The sequence below is a fragment of the Grampus griseus genome (genome assembly GCF_964374135.1).
Source record: "Grampus griseus genome assembly, chromosome: 9".
Taxonomy (NCBI): Eukaryota; Metazoa; Chordata; class Mammalia; order Artiodactyla; family Delphinidae; genus Grampus; species Grampus griseus.
This window is the reverse complement of record NC_139003.1, coordinates 84,507,318-84,530,186: the sequence shown is the minus strand read 5'-3', so window position 1 is coordinate 84,530,186 and position 22,869 is coordinate 84,507,318. Positions and strand designations below refer to the sequence as shown.

At 42.5% G+C, this 22,869-nt stretch overlaps 1 protein-coding gene across 3 annotated transcripts in view; it reads right to left on the bottom strand.

Moving 5' to 3' along the window:
• Window positions 1-22,869, bottom strand: part of MAGI2 (membrane associated guanylate kinase, WW and PDZ domain containing 2) — a 1,326,400-nt gene that overhangs the window by 127,065 nt on the left and 1,176,466 nt on the right. For all 3 annotated transcript variants that reach the window (XM_082661503.1, XM_082661504.1, XM_082661505.1), the window contains 2 exons: window positions 18,886-19,078; window positions 12,269-12,508 (listed from right to left, as the gene is read on the bottom strand). In XM_082661503.1, the coding sequence (XP_082517629.1) occupies window positions 12,269-12,508; window positions 18,886-19,078 (433 nt within the window). The remainder of the gene's footprint in view (window positions 1-12,268; window positions 12,509-18,885; window positions 19,079-22,869) is intronic.

Sequence of the window (22,869 nt, the reverse complement as noted above, 5' to 3'; positions counted from 1 at the left end):
CACGGGTTCATGTCCTGGTCTGGGAAGATACCACATGCCGCGGAGCGGCTGGGCCCATGAGCCATAGCCACTGAGCCTGCGCGTCCAGAGCCTGTGCTCTACCATGGGAGAGGCCAAAACACTGAGAGTCCGCATACCGCAAAAAAAAAAAAAAAAAAAACAACTACAATGAGATATCTCACACTGGTGAGAATCGCCATCATCAAAAAATCTAGAAACAGTAAATGCCGGAGAGGGTGTGGAGAAAAGGGAACACTCTTGCACTGTTGGTGGGAATGTAAATTGATAGAGCCACTATGGAGAACAGTATGGAGGTTCCTTAAAAATCTACAAATAGAAGTACCATACGACCCAGCAATCCCACTACTGGGCATATACCCTGAGAAAACCATAATTCAAAAAGAGTCATGTACCACAATGTTCATAGCAGCTCTATTTACAATAGCCAGGACATGGAAGCAACCTAAGTGTCCAGAGACAGATGAATGGATAAAGAAGATGTGGCACATATATACAATGGAATATTACTCAGCCATAAAAAGAAACGAAATTGAGTTATTTGTAGAGAGGTGGATAGACCTAGAGTCTGTCATACAGAGTGAAGTAAGTCAGAAGGAGAAAAACAAATACTGTATGCTAACACACATATATGGAATCTAAAGAAAAAGAAAAAAATGGTTATGAAGAGCCTAGGGGCAGGACAGGAATAAAGACGCAGACATAAGAGAATGGACTTGAGGCCACAGGGAGGGGGAAGGGTAAGCTGGGACAAAGTGAGAGAGTAGCATGGACATATATATACACTACAGAACATAAAATAGCTAGCTAGTGGGAAGCAGCCGCATAGCACAGGGAGATCAGCTTGGTGCTTTGTGACCACCTAGAGGGTTGGGATAGGGAGGGTGGGAGGGAAGGAGACGCAAGAGGGAGGAGATGTGGGGATATATGTATATGTATAACTGATTCATTTTCTTATTAAGCAGAAACTAACACACCATTGTAAAGGAATTATACTCCAATAAAGATGTTAAAAAAATGGAAGAAAAGTAGAAAATCAGGAAGAGATAAAGAAAAGATTTGGGATGGAAATAAATAGAGATAAGTTAAAGAACTAATGTCGAGTAGGCAGGAGAAAGGAGGTGGGAGGAGAGAGTGGAGGAGGAGGAAATGCTGCCTCGTCTGCATTTAAAAGCTGAACAGGGGCTTCCCTGATGGCGCAGTGGTTGAGAGTCCGCCTGCCGATGCAGGGAACACGGGTTCATGCCCTGGTCCGGGAAGATCCCACATGCTGCGGAGCGGCTGGGCCTGTGAGCCATGGCCGCTGAGCCTGTGCGTCCGGAGCCTGTGCTCTGCAATGGGAGAGGCCAAAAGAGTAAGAGGCCCGTGTAATGCCAAAAAAAAAAAAAAAAAGAATGAAAGATACACAGTTGTGTATAGACTCAGCTAGGATATGAACTTAGCTATTGGGAGGCTTACTTTAAAGCTTGTGAGCATGTACATTGATTGGAGCTGAAAGCCATGCCTGTCAGCCTTCTCTTAGCCACTTAGCCCCAGGGAGCTTCACTATCAGTGGCTAACTTGATGCTACCAACTGGGTGTCTGTGTCCTCTCCAAATTCGTATGTTGAAACCTAAGCCTCAGAGTGACGGTTATTTGGAGGTGGGGCCCTGGGAGGGGATTAGGTCATGAAAGTGGAGTCCTCATGAATGGGATTAGTGCCCTCATGAAAGGAACCCCACCGATATCCCTTGTCCCTTCCCCCACATGAGGGGTGAGGGCACAGTGAGAAGATGGGCCATCTATGAAGCTGGCCCTCACCTGGCACTGAATCTGTCAGCACCTTGATCTTGGACTTCCCAGCCTCCAAAACTGTGAGAAATAAACTTCTGTACACTGGTGTTTACAAGCCACCAATCTGGTGGCTGTTACAGAAGCCTGAACGGACTAAGACACTTGGCAACCAATACAATAAAGGTTTTATTGTATTTGAATTTTGTCAAATGCCTACAGGAAAGTAAGCTATTTTTCATCTTGCTGTTCATCTAGCAAGTCTGAAAAACATTTGAATGAAGACTTCTAAGTGGAAATATTCTTCTATCTCGTGTTATTTCCACCGTCCTCTGCCAGAACGCCTTATAAACTATGTACCCTTGCTTACTGGAAGACTCTCCTCCATGATGAATCCATACATATATATCTATATTATGAACAGTCTCTGAACAGAAGGTTTTGGGCACCTCACCCTTGAGAAAGCAGATGGGTTCATCAGGTGCCCAACATCTGTGCATGTCTGTGGAGCAAACCATTGCCTGGCTTAGAGAAATAAGCTGTGGAAGAGATCAGACTGGAAAATGAATATGCCAGTAGCAGGTCCTACTATTAATTAATTTGCTTTGGCACAGTATACATGTTAGGAGTGCCTAGTGAACTTCACCCAGAGGAGGCTGACTGATTAATCTTTAGAAATAATTCTAACCAAAGACTGGCAGTGGTTTGTTTGGGAAAAAAATCCAGCTTAAATTTCAAAATTATTGGTGGTCAAGTGAACAAGGAGAGCTTGTGCTGGGATTTGGTCTGGCAGGAAGGAGTTGGGTAGAGGTACTCCCTGAGTCCTTGGTGAAAGCTGGGGTACAAAAAGAAATGCTATTTATCCCAGTCCAAGTGGGAAAAATATTCCCTCATAGCACTCTTTCAACATAGCTGGAAAATGGTGATAAATAACGGTACTGTGTTCACTTAACAACATGCTTTTAAAATAGATGTCTATGTGGAATCAGCTTTTCTTACGTGGTTGATTGTTGGAGAAAAGGAGAAAAATAAAATCACAGAGAATTTAATCCAACATGAGGCCCTGAATAGACTGTAAAGAAAATGTGTCCTTTGCAAAAGTGAACTGCAGGCTCAGGATTTGTTTGAACCCCATGGGAGGGTGATGGGCATTTTCCACTGGTAGAGGGGGACCGTGTACACAAAGTCCGGGCTCTTTTTGCAGCTGCGATCTCCCTGTACCATCTAGTGAATAACAAGGGGCTGCAGGACATAAGCCCAGAGGAAACAGCTACTGATCACCAACCAACGAGCTTTAAGACAACCGAATAGTTGAAGCTAAGAAGGCATCCGCACATCCACCTTCTGCCACTGCCCGGAGAGTCTTTGAACATAATAATAAAACCCTCCTGAAAATGATTCCCACTGGGGGAAGCTTATGATTTATGAGCTCCATTCAAATACGAAAGATGGTCTAGAATTTAAAAAAAAAATACACGGTGAGCACTCAGATTTTTTTGATAGGTTGCATTGCTCTTCTTCTTGAGAATAAATAAGAATGATGGTGTGTCTCTGTGGACCTGTTTTTTACAAGTTAATGATCTTTAAATTTGTTGGTGCTAAGAGAGTAAAACGCTTACATTCGTCTTTCCATTTTAGTTAATAGATGCGTGGATGTTAGGATATCAGAGTACTTAGAGTTTATGCAAAACCTTTTTTTGTTGTTGTTTGCTTGTCTGCTTACTGGTAAGATCTAGGCAGCCAGGTTTTATTTAATTTGGGAACAAACCTAATCATGCTCAGGACTGAAATAAAAAATGGAATTTAATCAATAGGTCCTAGTCATCTGGTTTTACCTGGGTATGATCCTATAAAGAAGAAATGTGAATTAGAAGTTGTTCACTGGGAACAGATAGGGGTTACTTTGTTAATGAGGATTGTGAAATGAATAAATAATTTGAAGTCACCCTTTCTTCTAAGGAGCTTGGGCTGCCATCCAAACCTTCCTGCTTAGGATGATATGATTATCGCTGAGGTGATGTTCATACAGATGGATGGCCATTCCAGGATGAGGTGAGTCGGAGGGCATACTGAGGCCGGCAGCCTGGGCCTTCGGAGGACAAGGGTTTTGCAACCCAGATGCTCACGACTAGAGGGCTTCCCAGAGGCACCGAGATGGCTCGCTGGGGCCTGATTTCTTAGAGGCCTCTCTCATCTAAGACTTCACCCCTGAGCTGGTAGAGAATCATCTACTCAGGCTGAGAACAACTGATGCGAAATCTGTATTCTGGGACACTGTGTTACAGTTCCACTTTCTTATAGTGCAATTTCTCACGCTGCGCGAGGACCAGCTTGCAAACATTTCCTCCCCTGAGTCCTTTGCTCATTCTCAGAGATATGTCTTGCTGCCTCTAAGGGATGGAACAGCTCGGTTTAGGTGTATAGGAAGTGAGACCAGAGAACATTCACACTTTTACTTTGATGAGGATAGCGCTGATCACTATATGAGGATCTAATCCCATCCCATCAACATAAATTATGTGACAAATCCTTAAAAAGTATGCTACCGGGAACTGTGAGGGATTCAAAGAAATGTCATAATTTCTTGCCCTTAAGGAACTTACAATTTATTTAGGGGCAGGAAAACTTACAATTTATTATAGGGTATAAACCTATAAAAGTAAAATGAGGGGCTTCCCTGGTGGCGCAGTGGTTGAGAGTCCGCCAGCCGCTCCGCGGCATGTGGGATCTTCCCGGACTGGGGCACGAACCCCGACGCAGGGGACACGGGTTCGTGCCCCGGTCCGGGAAGATCCCACATGCCGCGGAGCGGCTGGACCCGTGAGCCATGGCCGCTGAGCCTGCGCGTCTGGAGCCTGTGCTCCGCAACGGGAGAGGCCACAACAGTGAGAGGCCTGCGTACCGCAAAAAAAAAAAAAAAAAAAAAAAAGTAAAATGACAATGATAGTAATAAGACATGATAAGAGAAAGGAAATAACAGAGCAGTCAACAATCAAGGGGTTTACAGACAAAAAAAATAAAGAATTCCATATAAGAACTGGAGAAAACACTTAAGAAAGAAGGGTGAGGGGTCAGGCAAACTCTTACTCAGAAGTTAAGAGATTTTTGAGCCGCTTGTGAGAGATGCTTACTGTTTGGGCAGTAGTCTCTACCTCACAGGGTTGCTGTGAAAATTAAACACAATGGAATATCCTTAGCACAGTGCCTGGAAGAAAGCTTGATAACATTTATTAGTGGATAAAAGAAGGTATTTCAAGTGGCAGCTGCCAAAACATGGACACTGGGGCAGGAAAGTAAAAGTTGTCTTTCAGGGGTAACTACACCAGCTTAGATGGAATGGAACTGTGAGGACCTGCTGGTAGAAAGTGGCTGTGTTTACACTACCGAGGGTCTTGAATATAAGAGAGGTGTCTTTGAACTTTACCCTGTAGATATATTTATCAGGGGGGTTATGATCAAGGATTCACTATGAGAAGACTGGATGACACACAGAAAGTGCCGCCTTTCTTGATGAACTTTGCATCATTAGAAACTCCACTCGTACCCTAGCCCCTGGCCACCTCCTGCAGCAGGAATTGTCACACTAATAAATGCGAAAAGACTGATTTGATTTAGACCATATGCACGTCAGTGCAGACTGAACACAATCTTATCTTTTTTGTGTATGTAGATTTGCTAAAAGATTATGAAGACATTTGCTTATCTTATGGTTTCATGAGTTATATTTAGAAGCCAGATATTTGGAGGAAACCCGGCATTTTATATAGTGTCCCCTGCCCCACCGTATTTCTTCTGTTCTAAAAGCACTCACGTTAACGGCGTGGCTGACACCATCATGCCTCCTGAGTGAAGTACTCTCAGCATAAAACTCAGAGCAAAAGCACTATGTCGTTAAAGGAATTCAAAGCAGAGATTCATTTAAGAATTAAGGGAATATCGCAGGTTGCAAAGCTGTCTAAGAACTCTGAAAGGAAACTTGCTTTTGCAAACCGATGACAAATAGTGAAACCAATGGCACTCGCTTTCTAATTCCCATGTTCCAGCACGGGTATAACTTCAGAAACTTTCCAGCAATGACTTTTGGGGATGCAGCATTAATAGGTCAAAGTTAACAATGATTTACAGAAAGTCAAGGTCCCAGCGTCAGCACCAGTTGCACCAGCTGCCTGTGTTTTTAAGGTGATCAGTGAACAAACCTCAGTATGGAGTTCTAAAGAAACTTCATTGCCATAACCCAAAGCAATAAAATGTTAAGATGGGACACTTACTGGTTGCTGAGGTTCAGAGGCTTCACTTTAGGGCAAATCTTTGTAACTATGGGCCATTAAAAGGAGTGTACCACTGAAGGTTACAGGTGTGCCAAGACAGCCATTGCTTCCCAACGAGGTCGAGTGAGGTTAGGGGTAGAGCCCCTGGGGAGGTTACCTTTTGCCTCTATCAGCCTCATTCATTTTATCTCAGTGCAATATACAAATGCTATCACTTTGTAAGCGAAAGAAGCAGGGAAACACTGCCTTAAAATGTCTTAAAAGGGGAGCTGGTTTAGTATATCTAAGTGCTTGTTTCAGATCGTTTCTTGACATAGGATAAGATGAACAAAAGAACTGAAAGTGTTAGGAGCACCTTAAAAACATAATAACAAATGAAAGTAATGAAAGTCTAAAATGATAACTTAAGGCAATGAAAAATATAATCCAGGCCTCAGACTTAACCAAGGCTTTTCACACACAGACGAAACTAACATAATACCTTATATTTCCATGCTGATTCATGGCATAATCTAATCTAGAGCTGGAAAAGGCTATTAACACCATCTTTCCTTATAGTTCAGATGAGGAAGGGGTACAGCAAGACCAAGTGACTAGCTCAAAGGACACGATAGTGGATAAGCTGGAGACAGGCTCAGACGTGTTGTCCAATGCACTTTTCATTTAGTTTAAATCTCCTTGTATTAGGGCAAAACTGTAGAAGTCTTGGCTTTCGGTTTTAATTTGTATGTCTCCTAAATTCAAATGGCTATTCAGTGGCTGCACAGTTGGTGGGGTGAGTTTTGGTGGAAAAAATCTTAACTTGCTTTACTGATTGTTCAGTTTTATTTCATACTTATTAGGGAATTATACTTAAAATGTCTTAAAACACCTGTTAGATAAGCTTCTGAATGTCTAGAATAACTTTTCAACACCAGAGCCTGTGGACATCCTTAAGGACTTTGAGAGTCGTCAGGGCATTTTACCAAAGGTAATTAACTAACATCTTCCTAGAATGTCAGATTGCAGTGGGCGTTAGGGAAAGTCACCAGTGACCTAGTCTGTACTCCCACCTGTGCCAGAGAAAGTGCACAGAAAGAAACAAAGATTTTCAGCCCTGGTACAGAGCTGAAAGATTAAGAGGCAGCAGCGTGCTGACCAGTGAGTCATTTGCAATACAGACGAGGAAAACAGACTCGATGCCGTTAGGAGAATATGAATAAAGGAAGGAAGGGTTGAAATGACTGTTCCTCTACTGGTGCTGCTTGGACTGCTACTATGGCTGCTGTCCGGAGTATGTTCTACCTCCCAGTTTGTGATGGGCCTGCACCTAAATTTATGAATTCCCTCAACAGGATGCCAGCCTCCAACACCACTGTCCAAGCTGCCCACGCACGGCTACCCCATACATTTCAACATAACCTTCCTCACAGGTTTTACAACAGCGGGAGAATCAGTGTCACTTTTATTTCATCACTTGTGTCAAAGCCCTTCTTGGGAACCTCTGGTGGGAAAGCAGGTTTTGGGGGCAGAGCAGGAAGCACCTGCGATGACGGTTATAGCTCTGTGCTCTGTAATAAAACCTGGATGTCGGACTCAGACCTTCAGCTGGGGAGGCCCAAAGACTGACCTGCCAACCCCACTGCACATGGGCACTGGGGCACTTTTATAGAGCAGGCATCTGCTCCACTCTGACTCTGAAGGCTACCTTCTTTATCCTGGGTACAAAACCTCAGTAAGTATGACAGCAGGCAGTCAATGGCAGCAAATGCCTTGAACCTCCCAAATATGCCAACGTTTCCAGTTTTGGAGAAACTTCTAACATTCTTTCCAACTTTCAATGTTTATCAATAACGTGGTAATGAACATCTTTCTATATAAATTTTTTTGAATCCTTTAAAGAATTTTAAGTGCAACTGCCTGTTATGGTTCACTCTTAACCCAGGCTCTGGTTTGCAAACCATTTTGTTTTCCCTTGAGTCCAATTTTAAGGTCTGAAAAAAAAAAAAAGCTTAATATTTTGGATAATGGGACAGAAATGCTCAGGAAGCTTACCTGTTCTCAATTTAAATCAAGAAAGGTATTTCTGCACCTCATATAGAAGGCTTCTAAGATCTGTCTACTCCCAAACGATAGTTGGCCTCCTGGCTTTGGGAGGAAGTAATACGCTCCCGAATTACATTAATAGTATAAAAAAGTTCTTTTTTATTTTGGGGGGAAATAACACTGTGAAAAAAATATGTGAGGCTTTGATAAAGAGCCCTACTAAACTTCAGGCAACAAATAAGCCAGGAACTCGACTTTTCCAAGTTCCCAACCGGTTAAACATCTGGCCTTCTTGGCAAAGTTGCCGCCTGGGCTGAACAAGCTGTGGAAGGGCACTCCTTCTCTGTCTGCAGGGTGGGGAAGTTTACAGTGGGTTCTCCATCTCTCCTCTCTTCTCTGATCTATTCAACAGAGACATAAAGTTTACAGGATACCCTAAAAGGCACAGTTTTGAGTCTGAATTTTGATGTTTGCCCTGACTCTTCTTGTCTATTGGTTAGTGGTTTCTGGGGAGACTTCCAGCCTGAAGTCTCAGCAAAGGCCCACTGCTGGACTGGCATGGCTGCCGCCGCTGCTGCTCTCACTGCCCCCAGCCCTGGCCCAGGGGGTGGGGAACACTGTGCTCCCAGAAGGTCAGCACGGCGGGACGGGGAGCCGGCCCTCAGAGATGCTCATCTGCTGCCCGGATTTAGCTGCTCTGGGAGAGTGGCGGGCTCTGACTAATGGCTGACTGAGCCGACAGCAGCGTGAACTCTGCGCCCTCCGAGAAGAGCGAGCTGATGGAACGCAGTGATAATTCCTAGCAGGCAAGGTGGTCTAGACGGCAATGACCACATACTTAGTGCTCACTCTGAGTCAGTGCTCTTCTAAGCACTTCCGTGTACTAATTCATTCAACCCTCACAGCAACCTGATGACCTAGGTATTAAAATGATCGTCTCTTTACATTCAAGGAAACTAAGGCCCAAAGAGGTTGTATAACTTCCCCAAGGTCACAGAGCTAGTCAATGATGGAGCCAGGTTTCAAATCCAGGCAGTACGATTAGAGCACTTGGGCTGTTAGCCACGCCACTCCCTCGCCTAGATGTCATGGTGCCCCTATCAAAGGCATGAATAACAGCGCTCTGTCCGCTGAGGAGAGGATCTCAGTAGCCTGAAAAATAAACCACAAATGTGTTCAAGATCCTTGGGCCCAGATAAGACACGAAGAGAAAAATGACACCAGCCCTGGAAATGTTTTGCCTCTTGGATATCAGAACAGTATCACGCTCTCCCGGGCTCACAGAGCCCAAGGAGCCTTGATATTCTGGCAGCGGATGTGTGGCACAGGAGGTGGCACTTCGCCTTCCTCTTCAGAATTAAGAGTTAAAAATTGTTACGGAAGTTAAGCATGAAGTAGCATCAGGTCCAGAGACCTTTCAGGTGCATGTTGCAAATTACAGACTGTAAACATGCTCTTCCCGGAACATAGAGACAGCCTGTGTTTATTATATACACTATTGATACTGTGTATGGAATGGATAACTAATGAGGACCTACTGTGTAGCTCAGGGAACTCTACTGGGTGCTCTGCAGTGACCTAAATAGGAAGGAAATATGTATACGTATGGCTGATTCACTTTGCGTACAGTAGAAACTAACACAATATTGTAAAGCAACTATACTTTAAAAAATTTTTTTAAAGTTTCTTAAATTAAAGAGAAATAAATACGTAAAAAAAGAAGCTAGGAAGCATCATGAACTCTAGAATAGATTTCCACTCTCCAGGGTGATGTAAAATAATACCATTTCAAAATGGTTAGAATTACTTTTTTGAGGTCAGTCTAATGTCACTCGGTAGGAAGAAAAATCCACATTTAATTGTAAGCATTTGCACCTGGCGTTTGCCAACCCCGTCCACGCATGGATCTTATTTGCAATAGACAAATCCTCTGTGGCTTCCTTATGTAATAAATGTACGCGTGCACACATGCACGCACGCACACACACACATCCTGCTATACGTTTAGCAATAATGCTGTCACACTTCAGATAAAGCTGAGACCTTAAAGACATGCTTAGCACTTTCACTGTGGTAGTACACTTAATTTTATTGCAGTCCTTTAGGTATCCGCCCCAATAAACAATTTGAATGCCTGGAATAGCTACAAAAGCTCTCTGTGAACATTTTCCCCAAGTGTAAATTATTGGAAGACTGTTTATATTAATTCAAGAAAATCTTGTGTCCTTTTAATCTTGCTGAATCCACCACTCTGACAGAATCCTGCTTTTACTCTATGCTTAAGGACTGGATTTATTTCTTTACCTCATCGTGAAGAAAAAGATAAATGAAATCACACTTTCAGATGTACGTAATTTAGCTTCTGCACATTTTCACCTTCCACAAAGTTTCATGCTTCTATAGTTTCCACTCTTGAATTGGTCAAAGCTAAAGCTAAACAGGGCAGTTCTCTCCATTCAGTCCTGGTAGTATTTTGCTAACTTTATCATAAAACGTTCTTATTCATTCTCAACAATTCGATTTCCTGAGCATTGTTTGATACCCGCACCCCTTGCCATGTGCTGGGGACAACCACAATTCATGAGAATTTCAGGACCACAGCATGACTCAATTGTCGTTTCTCCTAATGCTCTCTGTTACGGTGTTTCTATCCACAACATTTCGGGCCAAATCACTTGTTCATGAAAAGTGAACAAGTTTTCCTATCACTTCTGCCCTACTGCTTGCTGGCTGATGAGTGACTTCCGGAATAGTGCTGCTGAAAGGAAAACCACTGAGGAAGCTGAGAATCTGCAAAGATGATTGATTGGAAGAGAGACACGACCTCTGACTGTCACCTGTTGTACGGACTCTTGGAACCTTAGATTTGGAGGAATCTCAGAAGGTGAAATCATCTACTTCTCCCCCATCCATGACTTCTACCAAGGCACTGGGATCTCTGGACCCACAGGGCTGTCTTAGTAAGTTCTTTACTTACTTACTTACAAATTTATTTATTTAGTTATTTTTTACTGAAGTATAGTTGACCTACAACACTATGTTAGCTCCAGGTACACAACATAGCGATTTGATATTTTTATACATTACAGAATGGTCTGCGCAAATCCACAGGACAGTGTTAAAGGTCTCCTAACTGTGTCTCGTGCTTCCACTCTGGCTCTCTTCCTGCTTCCATTTTTCATGAGCATCTGGATTCATCTTTTAAAAATATATGTCAGGTATCTGTCTACCGCTTAAAACCTTCCAATGGTTCCCATGGATTTAGATTATAATCCACGCTTCTTTCCAAGGTTGTGTGAAGCCCTGCACAGCCTGGCTCCTGCCTAGCTCTATGTCCTGGTCTCACGCTGCTCGTGTTCACTAGACCACAGATGGACTGGGCTTCTGTATGTGTATCTATATACACGTAATCTGTATATAAACATATACATATATATTTAACTGAAGTATAGTTGACTTACAAGTTTATATTAGTTTCAGGTATACAACATAGTGATTTTTTTATAGATTATGCACCATACAAAGTGATAGTTTTATTGACTATATTCCGTGCACTGTACATTACATCCCCGTGACTTATTTATTTTATAACTGGAAGTTTGAACCACTTGATTCCTCTCACCTATCTCACCCATCCCCCTCCCGCCTCCCCTCTGGCCACCACTAGTTTGTTCTCTGTATCTAGGAGTCTGTTTCTGTTTTGTCCGTTAGTGTGTTTATTTGCCTTGTTTTTCAGATTCCAGGTATACGTGAAACCATACATTTTCTGTATGTTTCCTGAATGCTGAGCACCTTCCCACGTCAAGGCTTCTGCCTGGGCTGCTTTTCCCTCAGATACTTTGTGCAGCTGGTTTCATTCTATGGAACAGAAGCACCTCTCCCCTCACGTCAAAATTCCCACATCACACTGCATTGTTTTCTTCCCAGTTTAAAATGAATGAAGAGCTTTTATGGGGCCTGTGGGTTTGGGAGGACATTAGCTGTGGTCTTGCGTTCTTTCTGAGCCGAAGTCGGCAACATTTGGCTAGGCAAGTGCTAAGGATGCCTTATTTGTGCCCGGAGGCTGCGACTTTCGGGCTCCACATTTATGAATACAACAGTCCTCTGATCTACTTGTCCAGGATCCCCACCACCAGAACAATAAAAACAATAGCTCTTATTCAAAAGCAGGCAAAGCAGACACTTACTTATGGTGGATCCGGACTCTGGCCTGTTCAGGGAGCTGATGATGACAAAGCCGAAACCCTCATTCTCTTTGCGGTGAATGACCACGTCGCTGGTCTGCAGGCTGTGGGAGGCGAAGCCTTCGGGGGGAGAGGCGCTGCTGTTGGTGTGAGTGTTGGTGTAGGTTGCGTAGTCGCTGCGAGGAGAGCTGTGGTGGGTCGACACGGAGCCTGGACTCCTCCCGTTCTCTGGGCAGGGCTCCCCTGGAACACACATCGTACACAGGCACCTGGTTATTTAGCAAGGGTCTTGATGAAGGAGTGCCTCCTGTGTACTGGGCACTATTCTAGACACTGGCATTGTCACCAGGCTGGTTGACTGGCCTCCATTCCTCCCCCCAACCCCCACCCCCCGGACGTGAAGAGTATTTGAAAAGCTCCAAACCTGGCTATGGAGCCCCCTAGGTCTTGCCCCTTTCCACCCTTCACAGTAAACACAGGTAAAACCCCTCCTCAGCTGCCCCTGTGCCGCTACTTGTTTATAACTTCTTCTCGGTGAGACGGCAACCCGCCAAGACAATGTCTAGTTTTAAATACCAGGCTTCTCAGTTTCACAACAATAATTGATCTAAGATCACAGAACAGACAGACTCTTCAATTGTGCTACGCATAAAACCCACTTAAAGAACGCGTAAGAAATATGCATCATCAGAGTTCACTCAAGGAGTTTTTTCAGTAGATCTGGGATCAACTGGGCACAGGAATCTGGATGAGGTTTCAAGGCCACACTTTGAGAAGTGGTGATTGTAGTTGGGGTTAACAGCCCAGAGGATGTCCACGTAAAGTGACCTACCATAATTTTACTAAAAAGCCATGGGTTTATTTAATTCTGTGATACTCTGTTAGCTTAGAAGTGTTCATTCACTTTGTGTAGCTGGGAAACATACTTCTTAGTTTGCTCACTCTAGGATCAAATCTAACAATGATATCAGGCTGCGGAATGATGAATTTTGAATCTCTAAGGGAGGTGTTGGAGGCCTTGCTCATTTACATTCTATATTATTGTAAAATATACTTTATTGTCAACCAGATAAAGCAAGCCAGTACTTCCATGAGAAAGCAAGTACATTTATAGGGAGAAATGATAGAAAGTTGGCAGCCAAGAGAACCTAGTTTTTAAACTGAAAGTTGACCCATCATTCAAGAAAGAATTCTGTCATTTTACTATAATACCTAGGTTCTGGTATTCGGATGAAAAAAAAAAAAACTTAAGCAGGCACGTAGAATACTGTAATTAGAAACAGGACCGTTTCATGTCCATCTTACCACTTGATTAGCGTACTTAAAAGATGTTTATGGAACAGAGGAACAATAAGATAGAAAATAATGACAATTAGTGATTCCTTTATGGGTCTTTAGATATGGTCGCCTATTTACAATACTGGCAGTTGTCTCATACGGCAAGTTAAAAATAATTAGCCGAAGTTCCAATGAAGGCTTTTAATGTAAGATGCAATTCCATTCTGAAATGAAAAATCATTTCGTTTAAAATATCAGTCGGTTCAAAAATCAGGGAACGAGAACACTGACTATAAGAGATGTTTTGTTACACTGATACCTAAAGAAAATAGAGCTGCATTTAATCAGATACTCAGATTTAAAAATGGTCTTTACAAAAATGTATTCATTTCTTGTCTGTGATTACAGAATGAATAAGACCCAGGCTACTGCTTATTACTGTTTGATATATTTGAAGGTTTCTGTAATATTTAATCAATCAGGTTTTAATAAAAGAAAACAAATGGGTGTTTTCACATGTAAGAAATGTACTGAGGTGATAAAAGAGCAAAATGTCAATGTCAAAGCTTTTCCCTCTTTTCCACCAGAATTTCAAACTACCTGTAAAATGAACCCTCTCCACTAGAAAACATCATCCAAAGACAAGCTGTTATTGTCTTGGTGAAGCACATATCCTTTATCAGTCCTTGTATAAGTTGGAAATAAAGTGATTGGAGATAGTCAGGAAGAAGAAAAACAATTATTATGCTGCAACATTAAACTGAAAATCTCCCTGAGTTATTGGATCAAATCAGTAACTAAATGTCATAGGCAGTGACAAGAGAGATCTCATTTTCTGGCTGTCATATTTTAGGGGGTTGAGAGCTGCGGTTGTCAGTAAAGCAGCAACAAAGAAAAATTATCTGTCTTTGCAGAAAGTGGCTCGGAGTGGCTCTGCCGCAGGTTCCAAAGGGAGAAAGAAAGAAAGTCATTGCCTAAGTCAATGTGAGTGTCCCTGGGTGAGTGCAGGAGTCAAATACATTAACAGAATACTTTTCTATTGCTTCTGCATGTCTCTTTCAACCTCTAGAACAAAGTTCTTTATCTTTAACACCATGAACACATTTAAAACCAGGGAGTTAAGAAGACTTCCAATGATTGACTTCAAGGGATATAACTGATTCCACCTCATTTTTCTACTTGGCTGGCTCTAGACCCAAATGAGACTGTCTTCTCTCCAACAACACTTCCTGGTATAGGGGATGAAAAATGTTGTTTTAGAATAATCTAGTAAAATGTCAGGAAGTGACTAAATACCACGTGCAATTTTTTTCTTCTTCTTCTTTTTTTTTTTTTAAACACACTAACTCCCAGCATCCCTGACTCATCCTCTGGCTCACATGCAAACGGGTGTACAGAATTCAGTCACTTAATATCTATTCAAGTCCAATAATTAACTTTTAGGTTTTAGCTTCTGTTTTGTCCTCACCAGTCATACTGGAAATCATCACTGTGCTGACTGGGAGAGGGTCTCCATTTGGGAAGGCAGGAGTCATTGATAATGTCCTCCAGGTGAGATGGTTTTGACTAGAACAGTCAACTGCTGGCCAGGAGCTGCTCCTGGTCTGCAGACCCATTTATTATTCCTGCCCAATGCCGGTCTAGACTTTGTTTAATAACTGTTAAAATTAATTGCCAATGTTTTTAAATAGGGTGATTTTACAGAAAGCTGGATTTCTAGTTTCTCTTGAAATACTTGGTAATAATCAACTAGAGTTGGGCAATTCCTGCTCCCTTGACTGAGTCCACAATGTGCAAGTCTCAGCTACTCCCCAGCGTCTCTTGCAAATTCCTGATTTACTCATTTACCCGTGGAGTGAAGAGCACACAGGGCCAAAGGGACTTGTTCGGCTGGAGCCCTTGTTTCCCTTCAAGATCACAGACTGGGTACCAGGGCTCTATGTAACCAAACAGACCTTGCCTGCTTCCAGGTTGTGCCTGGGCCTCTCTTCACAGGACTGTCCCCTGGAAGGATGTGCAAATCTTGTCTTGAAGTACGGCTGAGGCACCGGGGTATGTGTGTGGTAGATCTTGGACACGTGCACTGGAGTGTCCACGGGCACAGTGCACCCCTGTGGTGCCTGGCAGGCTGGGGTCCTGCCCATGTTAGGGGCTGGCCTTCCTGAAGGCATGTGAGTTTCTGCACTCCTGCCTTATGCTCATCAAGGCAGACACATTATTTAAATGGGTGACATGCTCATAGACAAAGAGTAAGGGATTGTATTTAGAATGGACAGAAAGTATAGTAACCAGGAGCAGGGAATTCACTAGCATCCTGAACGCTGGCTAAACTTTTCACCCAGCTGCCAAGAAAACCTTCCCTTTCTCAGTATCAGGCCAAGAATTAGACTTTCCCTTAGGTGTTAGGAAAAAAAGATGCTGATAGCTTTAAGATGGACTCTAACGTGTTTTGATTAAGTCGTAAAACTTTCTTTCACATCAATTCTAGATTTACACTTTCGGGAATTCCTCAGAGACACTCTTCTCTCAGACGAATCGTATGTATTCAAAATAATGTGTCACTACGTCGAACGTCTCAAAGTTGAATTATTAAACATGTAAATATTTACACTTTCAGTGTAACAATTAAAGCCACTTTGAATAACTAAATATCGGAGCTGGTAGCACGGATAAGGCACCTCTCAAAACTAGTTTAAGGTGCACGATCTGTGCTACAATTATCTGGTAAACAAAATTGGATACATTACTGGATGTTTTCATCCTTTATCCTTTACGTTTTTATCCACCATTTCTCACTTTTGAGGATCTAGTTTGCTATTGCCTAATTGAAAATTCTGCCTTTCTATCTTTAGTGCGTACACTTTTTTTGGTATGTTAACATTTGGAGCAGGTTTTTATTTTAATTTTTGCCCAGTGTAACTAACCAGTCTGTATCTCTCATAATTAATGCTGTTTTTTCTTCTTCTTCTCTTCAGCATCAACTAGGAAACCAGTGCCCAGTGTCTTCTGAGGTGAGGCAGGACATTTGTACGAGTGGAGGCAAGCATAAGGCTGCCCACCTCTTTTTCCATTATATTACTCCTTTGTGCAAGAAGGTGGTGACACTGCCTGTCTCCTCGTTCATCTTCTGTCTCTTCACAGTCTGATTACTCAGTTCCGCTCAGCTTTGAACCATCTCATCATAAGCCAGGCTTGGACCTCCCACCGCATTTGCTTCAGAAACCATAATAACGATCATAACAAGAACCCTGAAAATGGCCTATCCACTGTCATATCCATTTGTAGCTATCTCTTCTCACTGTTGGAGAAATGGCAGCTATGAAGAAAGGCTGTCTTCCTAGGCCCGTTTAAAAAATCTGCTCCATCCTATTTCTAGGCATTGACTTTACTATCAAAGTATCCTTTGCTGAACTTAATCGTTTTCAATACTCATGAAGCTTTCAAGGAAGAGTGGGCTGAACTAACTTGGAAACTCTCCTGGTGTGAATGAGCAGTCTGCGGCAGAACATTTTCAAAAACTAAATGCACTTGGAAGCCTCAATGAGTAAAGTTGGTAAGAACGGCAGCAAAGAGCATCTTCACAGAAGTTACATGATCCACAAATGGCAAGAATACGTTTTTGAGGCATTTGGCCTACACTCCACTAGCCTGGGTTGATTAGAACAAAATTTAATCTACGATCATCAGCTGGTGGCAAGGGGAGCATGAAATCATGCTGGTGCATTAGGTTTTGCACTTTGCAGTGTATTTCCTTGTAAATCAGTATTTTTAAACTTATCGTTGGGTTACAGAACAAATACCACCGCAAACTTTTTATTAAAAATCACTTTGGAGTGTGAGAGACAGTTAAATGTTAACTGAGCAAACCCTGTCTTCCTCGGGGCATCTCGCCCAAGGTTAAGGGCATAATTCAAGGTGTTTTACTTCACTGGGTCAAGTGGTCCATGAATTCCTGAAGACAATGGCACCTCTTAGCAAAACCTCCATCATACAAGATCAATAGCAGGTCTCTACAGGCGAGGGCTCATAATTCTTCTGACTTACCCTTAAGTGATAGGTCCTGCTCAAAATCTAGTTTCTACAAGACTTGACTAGAAAAGGATTTTTAGTTCGACTAATAAACCTCATCCTCTCGAGTGATTCACAGCTGTGATTAGCTGGTGGCCCTTTTTTTAAAAATTCAAATGTGTTACGACACTAGCACATATGGAAGACGCCTTATGTTAGGGAGTGACATTTGCTAAAGGTTGGTCTAATGGCTTTGAATCCACTGGACAGGGGGTTGGTGGTAAAGAAAGAAGCACTGGCTGGGGAGATGGGTCTCTGCACGATCACTGACTCACTGCAGACCACCAGGACATCTACTGAAACTCTGGGCCTCAGTTTGTCATCTGTAACACAAGGGAGTTCACGTTGCTCTTCCTAAGGTCCCTCCTAATTCTAGTATTGATCACTGTGTATGAGGAGCAGTCCAGGGCTGAGTAGAGAGGCCAGCAGGCCACCGGGGCAGGTGACGACGGAACATCTTTGGCACTGTCGCTCCTGTAATTCACAGGGCAAAGAAAGCACAGGTGGTTTGGGACAATATTCCCAATATTACTGAGTGCTCAGAGGATAAAAAACAGTATAATGCTTGTAATGGACATATGCCTTATAAACAGAAATCTTTTTTGGGGGGGTTGAGAGATGGTAAAGAGAGCTAAATTGAATCATATGACTAAGAGGGCTGACTTTTAAAAGTATTTCTTTGGTGGATTCTTGTATGAAGCTGTAAAGGTTGTAAAGGGAATAATTACTTCTAATTTCTCTGTTTTACAACTTTGGGGTTATATGAATTGTGCTTTCTCAGAGTGACATATAGCTGTATTTTTCTAAATCAGAGTAATCATTTTATTGTTACCATTTATCAGGCTCTATAAAGGAAGTTAATTTTCCATCCTAGTTGCCTTTTTATGGTATCAAAATGCTGTGTTTCTTGGCTTGTAAACACAATGAGGAACATTTTCAAAAGCTATATTTTTCACTATTATAATGTTCTTCTTATACCTAGCATCTACCAAAAAGCAAACAGCATGCATATCTTAAATTAGCCTCAGGCTTTGCTAGAAATTTTTAATGACTCCATGGAAAATGTCAGCCTCAAAGACCGCTTAGAAATGTACTAGCGGGGTGAAAATCTGCACTTTCAACATCATAGTTACATCTGGCATAGTGAGGTTTGTCTTTTCCCTCATATAATATAGAAACTGATTTAAAATGTTGTCTCCAGTGTCCTGACCCTGACTCACAAAAGCATCTCACCACCTAACCCCCAACTCTTGCTGCTGGTTCGAGTTACATACCTCCACATAGCACCTTTCTTCTCACAGTGAGGTTGACCTGCCCGTTCCGGGCTGCATGGTGCATAAGGTCGATGACATAGCGGTGGGTCTTGCCAGCCACTGGAATCCCATCCACATAGACGAGCTCATCTCCCGGGTGTAGGCGGCCGTCTCTGTCGGCTGATCCCATGGCAATGACAGCTCCAATCAAAATCTAGACAAGCAGTGAGAAGAAAAGGATGTTTGTGTTTCAAACCTCCTTCCTTCCTTCCTTTCTTCCATCTATCTACTTACCTACCAAGTAACTCAGTAGAAGATTTTATTCCCTGTTCACACCCTCTGCCCCAAATCTGAACATGTACTTGAAAAATGAAAAATGAGAGGCTGAAAGGATGCCCTCCTAACTCTTCCAGGTTGCTAACTCTTCTCAGAGAAATAAATGTTTTGGACTTGCTCCTGATGGCCATGAAGTCTGGGGGACACTCGCTAACTGGTTCATAAGCTATCACCCTTAAACCCAAATAACCTGATGTCATTGGCCACCGTACATGGGCTCTGAATTGAAACAAACTGGGGATGGAATCCTAGCTCCACTTCTTTATTTGTGTGCCGTGGGCAAGGCTTTTCAATCTCCGCAAGCCTCGGTTTCTTCACCTGCAAAAATGCGGAAATAAAATAATAGGACCTACTTCATGGAGTTGTCGGGAGAAGCGAAAGAAATAGTGCATGGGAAGCATTTAACTTTGCTCAGGGCATGTAGTGAGTGCTTGAAAAATGTCAGTGGAAACTACCTGCTGTATATTATTAAATTCAGATGAAGGTTCAAAGTGCTTTTTATCTTTTAATTTTTGCTTTGCTTTCAAAAGCTGGAGTTAAGGATAAAACAAAACAAAGCAGAACTCACGGCTGGCCTTCCCTGGACAGTTGACCTACTTTAAGAACAGTCAAATCTCCTCCAGATGTTTGCTCCATTTCTTTGAATACTTTCTTAGAGCACTTCCTCTGCACAAAGGATGTCCCCAGTTCTGCCTGTCCCCTGCAATGCTTCTGCTGTTTAGGTGGCCACCATACCAGGAAATTTGGAGGTACACATCTGGGAAATGTGCATATTGTTGTAAATCTCTGAACCAGGGACTGTGACACAAGGCATAACGATGTAAGGTTTCCTACTTCCCATTAGAAACACTCAAATTAGTGTCCATTAGCAAGGCATTTTTTCTTTCTCAGAGGAAAGGCAACAGCACTCAATATTTTAGTTTTGCTATTTAATCTACAATTTTTCCAACTCATGGACAACAGAGTTCAAAAGGATAGTTCTTCTTTTGCCAAGTGGCTTAGCCTCACAGCATCTAAAGGCAGTGGTTACCATTAGTCCGATAATATTACAGAGGCTATATTCTAGGTTGTATTTTAAGTCTATAAAATGATCCCTTGCTCACGGATTGATTTCTTTCAGGCACTAATTTCTTTCAAACCTCAGATCTGTGGATTCCAGTTAATTTGCAGAGCTGCTCCATCACGACCTGCAGCCTTGTGTGTCAGCAGGTTTGGCAGCAGACGATTCCTTCTTACTTGGTCACACTGCTCAGTGTGGCCTGTCAACACAGATCTGGATGCCCAGACCTCCTCAGGTATATGCAGAATTATGGTCTGGAGGGTTTTCTCTTTTTTCCTGAGGACTTCATAGCCTTGGTCCACTGAATAGCTCTCTTTATCCAGAGGAACGAAAATTCCCTACCACACGGCAGTTTTTCCCTATTCTTGGGGGAGGGTGGGGAGTGGAGAGTAGAGAATAGATTTGCTTCCTTGTTGAATATTGGTGCTCTGATGACGGATTCATTATTGCTCTCACAGGAAACACATTGCCAGCCTTGGACTGCTGGGCCACAGCAAATGGCTGTGCCCATATGCTGTAGTCCAGCAGTCGGGCATGCTTCTGATATTTTCCATTTTCCCTTATTGTCCTGTCAACCTGAATTTATGAGTTTCTTTCTAAAGATATTCGAATCTATTCTTCAAAAGACTCAACCCGCTATGGAGCACTTCAAAGATTTATTAAGTGCTTTGTGCAAAAGCCAGTTAAAATGAATGTTTATGTTCCTCCACTGCCCCATGAAAAGCTGCATTTAGCTGGGTTAGCCCAAAGAAAATGCTTCAACGTTTAGATTTCCTGTATGCCTCAGTGGGAGAGTTTATAGCTAGTAACAGAGAAAAAATGGCTAGAGAAATTCTTAGCTTAATTACCAACATTAAGCTATAGTTCTGATTCTATAGCTTAGAACACTTTGAACACTTTGATTCTAACTGATGAAAAGGAATTAAAAAAACATGTTACAACTAAGAGAGCTACCATTGCAATTGGGCACTCTACAAAAATAGTAAAAACAAAATTTCACATAGGAAAATTCTCATTCCTCTCCTGCTGTAGGAAAACAGCAAAGATATACTCTTGAAGTTATCTTCTGTGTTACTAGTTTAATATCATCCATTAAAAGGAGAACCACAGTAAAACATCTGTTTTTCTGTTTTATTGCTGTGATATGAAGTACTCTCCTCGCTAATTAATTCATTTATCCAGCAAATATTCATTGAGTCCAGGGACACTTCTAGGTGCAAGGAATCCATCAGTGAACAATAAACAAAAATCCCTTGGGGGCTTCCCTGGTGGTGCAGTGGTTGAGAGTCTGCCTGCCGATGCAGGGGACATGGGTTCGTGCCCCGGTCTGGGAAGATCCCACATGCCGCGGAGCAGCTAGGCCCGTGAGTCACGGCCGCTGGGCCTGCGCATCCGGAGCCTGTGCTCTGCAAAGGGAGAGGCCACAACAGTGAGAGGCCCGTGTACCACAAAAAAAACAAAACAAAACAAAATCCCTGTTCTATAGAGCCATTCTAGTGGTCAGACAGTAATAAATGTAAAAATTATGTTGTATGCTAGCAGGCACGTACTATGAAAAAAGCAGAGCAAAGTAGGATGATGGGCGGGTGTCAGCTATGCGGCTGAGGTGGAGTTAGGGCAGGTTAGATCAGGCCTCAACGAGAAGCTGACATTTGAGCAAAGATTGAAGTTCACTGGATACATTTTTTTTAAACCTGAAGCTTTCATCTTCAAACTTTACTTTGTTCTATCAAATCTTACATATTTATTTCTAAATAGTGTATTCAATATAATACTTCAATACAGCTTATTATACAGTATTGTAAAATTATTAACAATATGTATATTATTGTATAATCACATTGTATAATCCAGCCTCTACCTTTTTCAGAGAAAGGTTGTCATAGTTATGAAAGAAACTTGAACTGAGCTCAGCGTGGGGAACTGGAGCAGGCATGAGAGCGGCTCGTCCATGAGCTACATATATGAGTTACACTCGCTCCTTCCTTCAGGAACTGCCGCTGGGAAGAGGCTGACACGTGAGCTGTCACTGCTTCTGCCTCTCACGCTGCTGTTGTTCCTTAGCCTTTGGCCGGTTTACACCTTTGTGCCCTGCATTTCACTGCTGACACAGAGCTAGCTCTATGTGCCTCTCTACTCAGGAAAGAAAATAACCCACAACTTTTTTTTTTTCCTTTAATTTGAATATGCTTTGTACACTTGACACATTTGAGTAGTTTATTTCCTATCTGGATAGGATAATCTATGATTCCTTCTTGCACTGTTAACTCTTGCACTGTTAACTGTTAAGTCAACTCACATTGACTTCCATATATACATTCTTAATGTTCATCTAAGCTCTCGAAAACACACTTCAGGATATCTGATCCTTTAAATCAGTAGTTCTCAGACTTTAGGGTGCACGTGAATCACACCGTGAGCCTGCTGAAACAGAATTCTGCATCTACCCCGAGAGTCTGATTCTACAGGCCTGGGGTTTAACCTGAGATTCTGCATGTTTAACAAGCTCCCAGGAGGTGTTGGGTGCTTCTGGTCTGTAGATCTAACGCGATTTGAGTAGCAAGGTTCTGAGTATTCTCACTTGGCCCAGTGGACCCAGAAGCTATGGT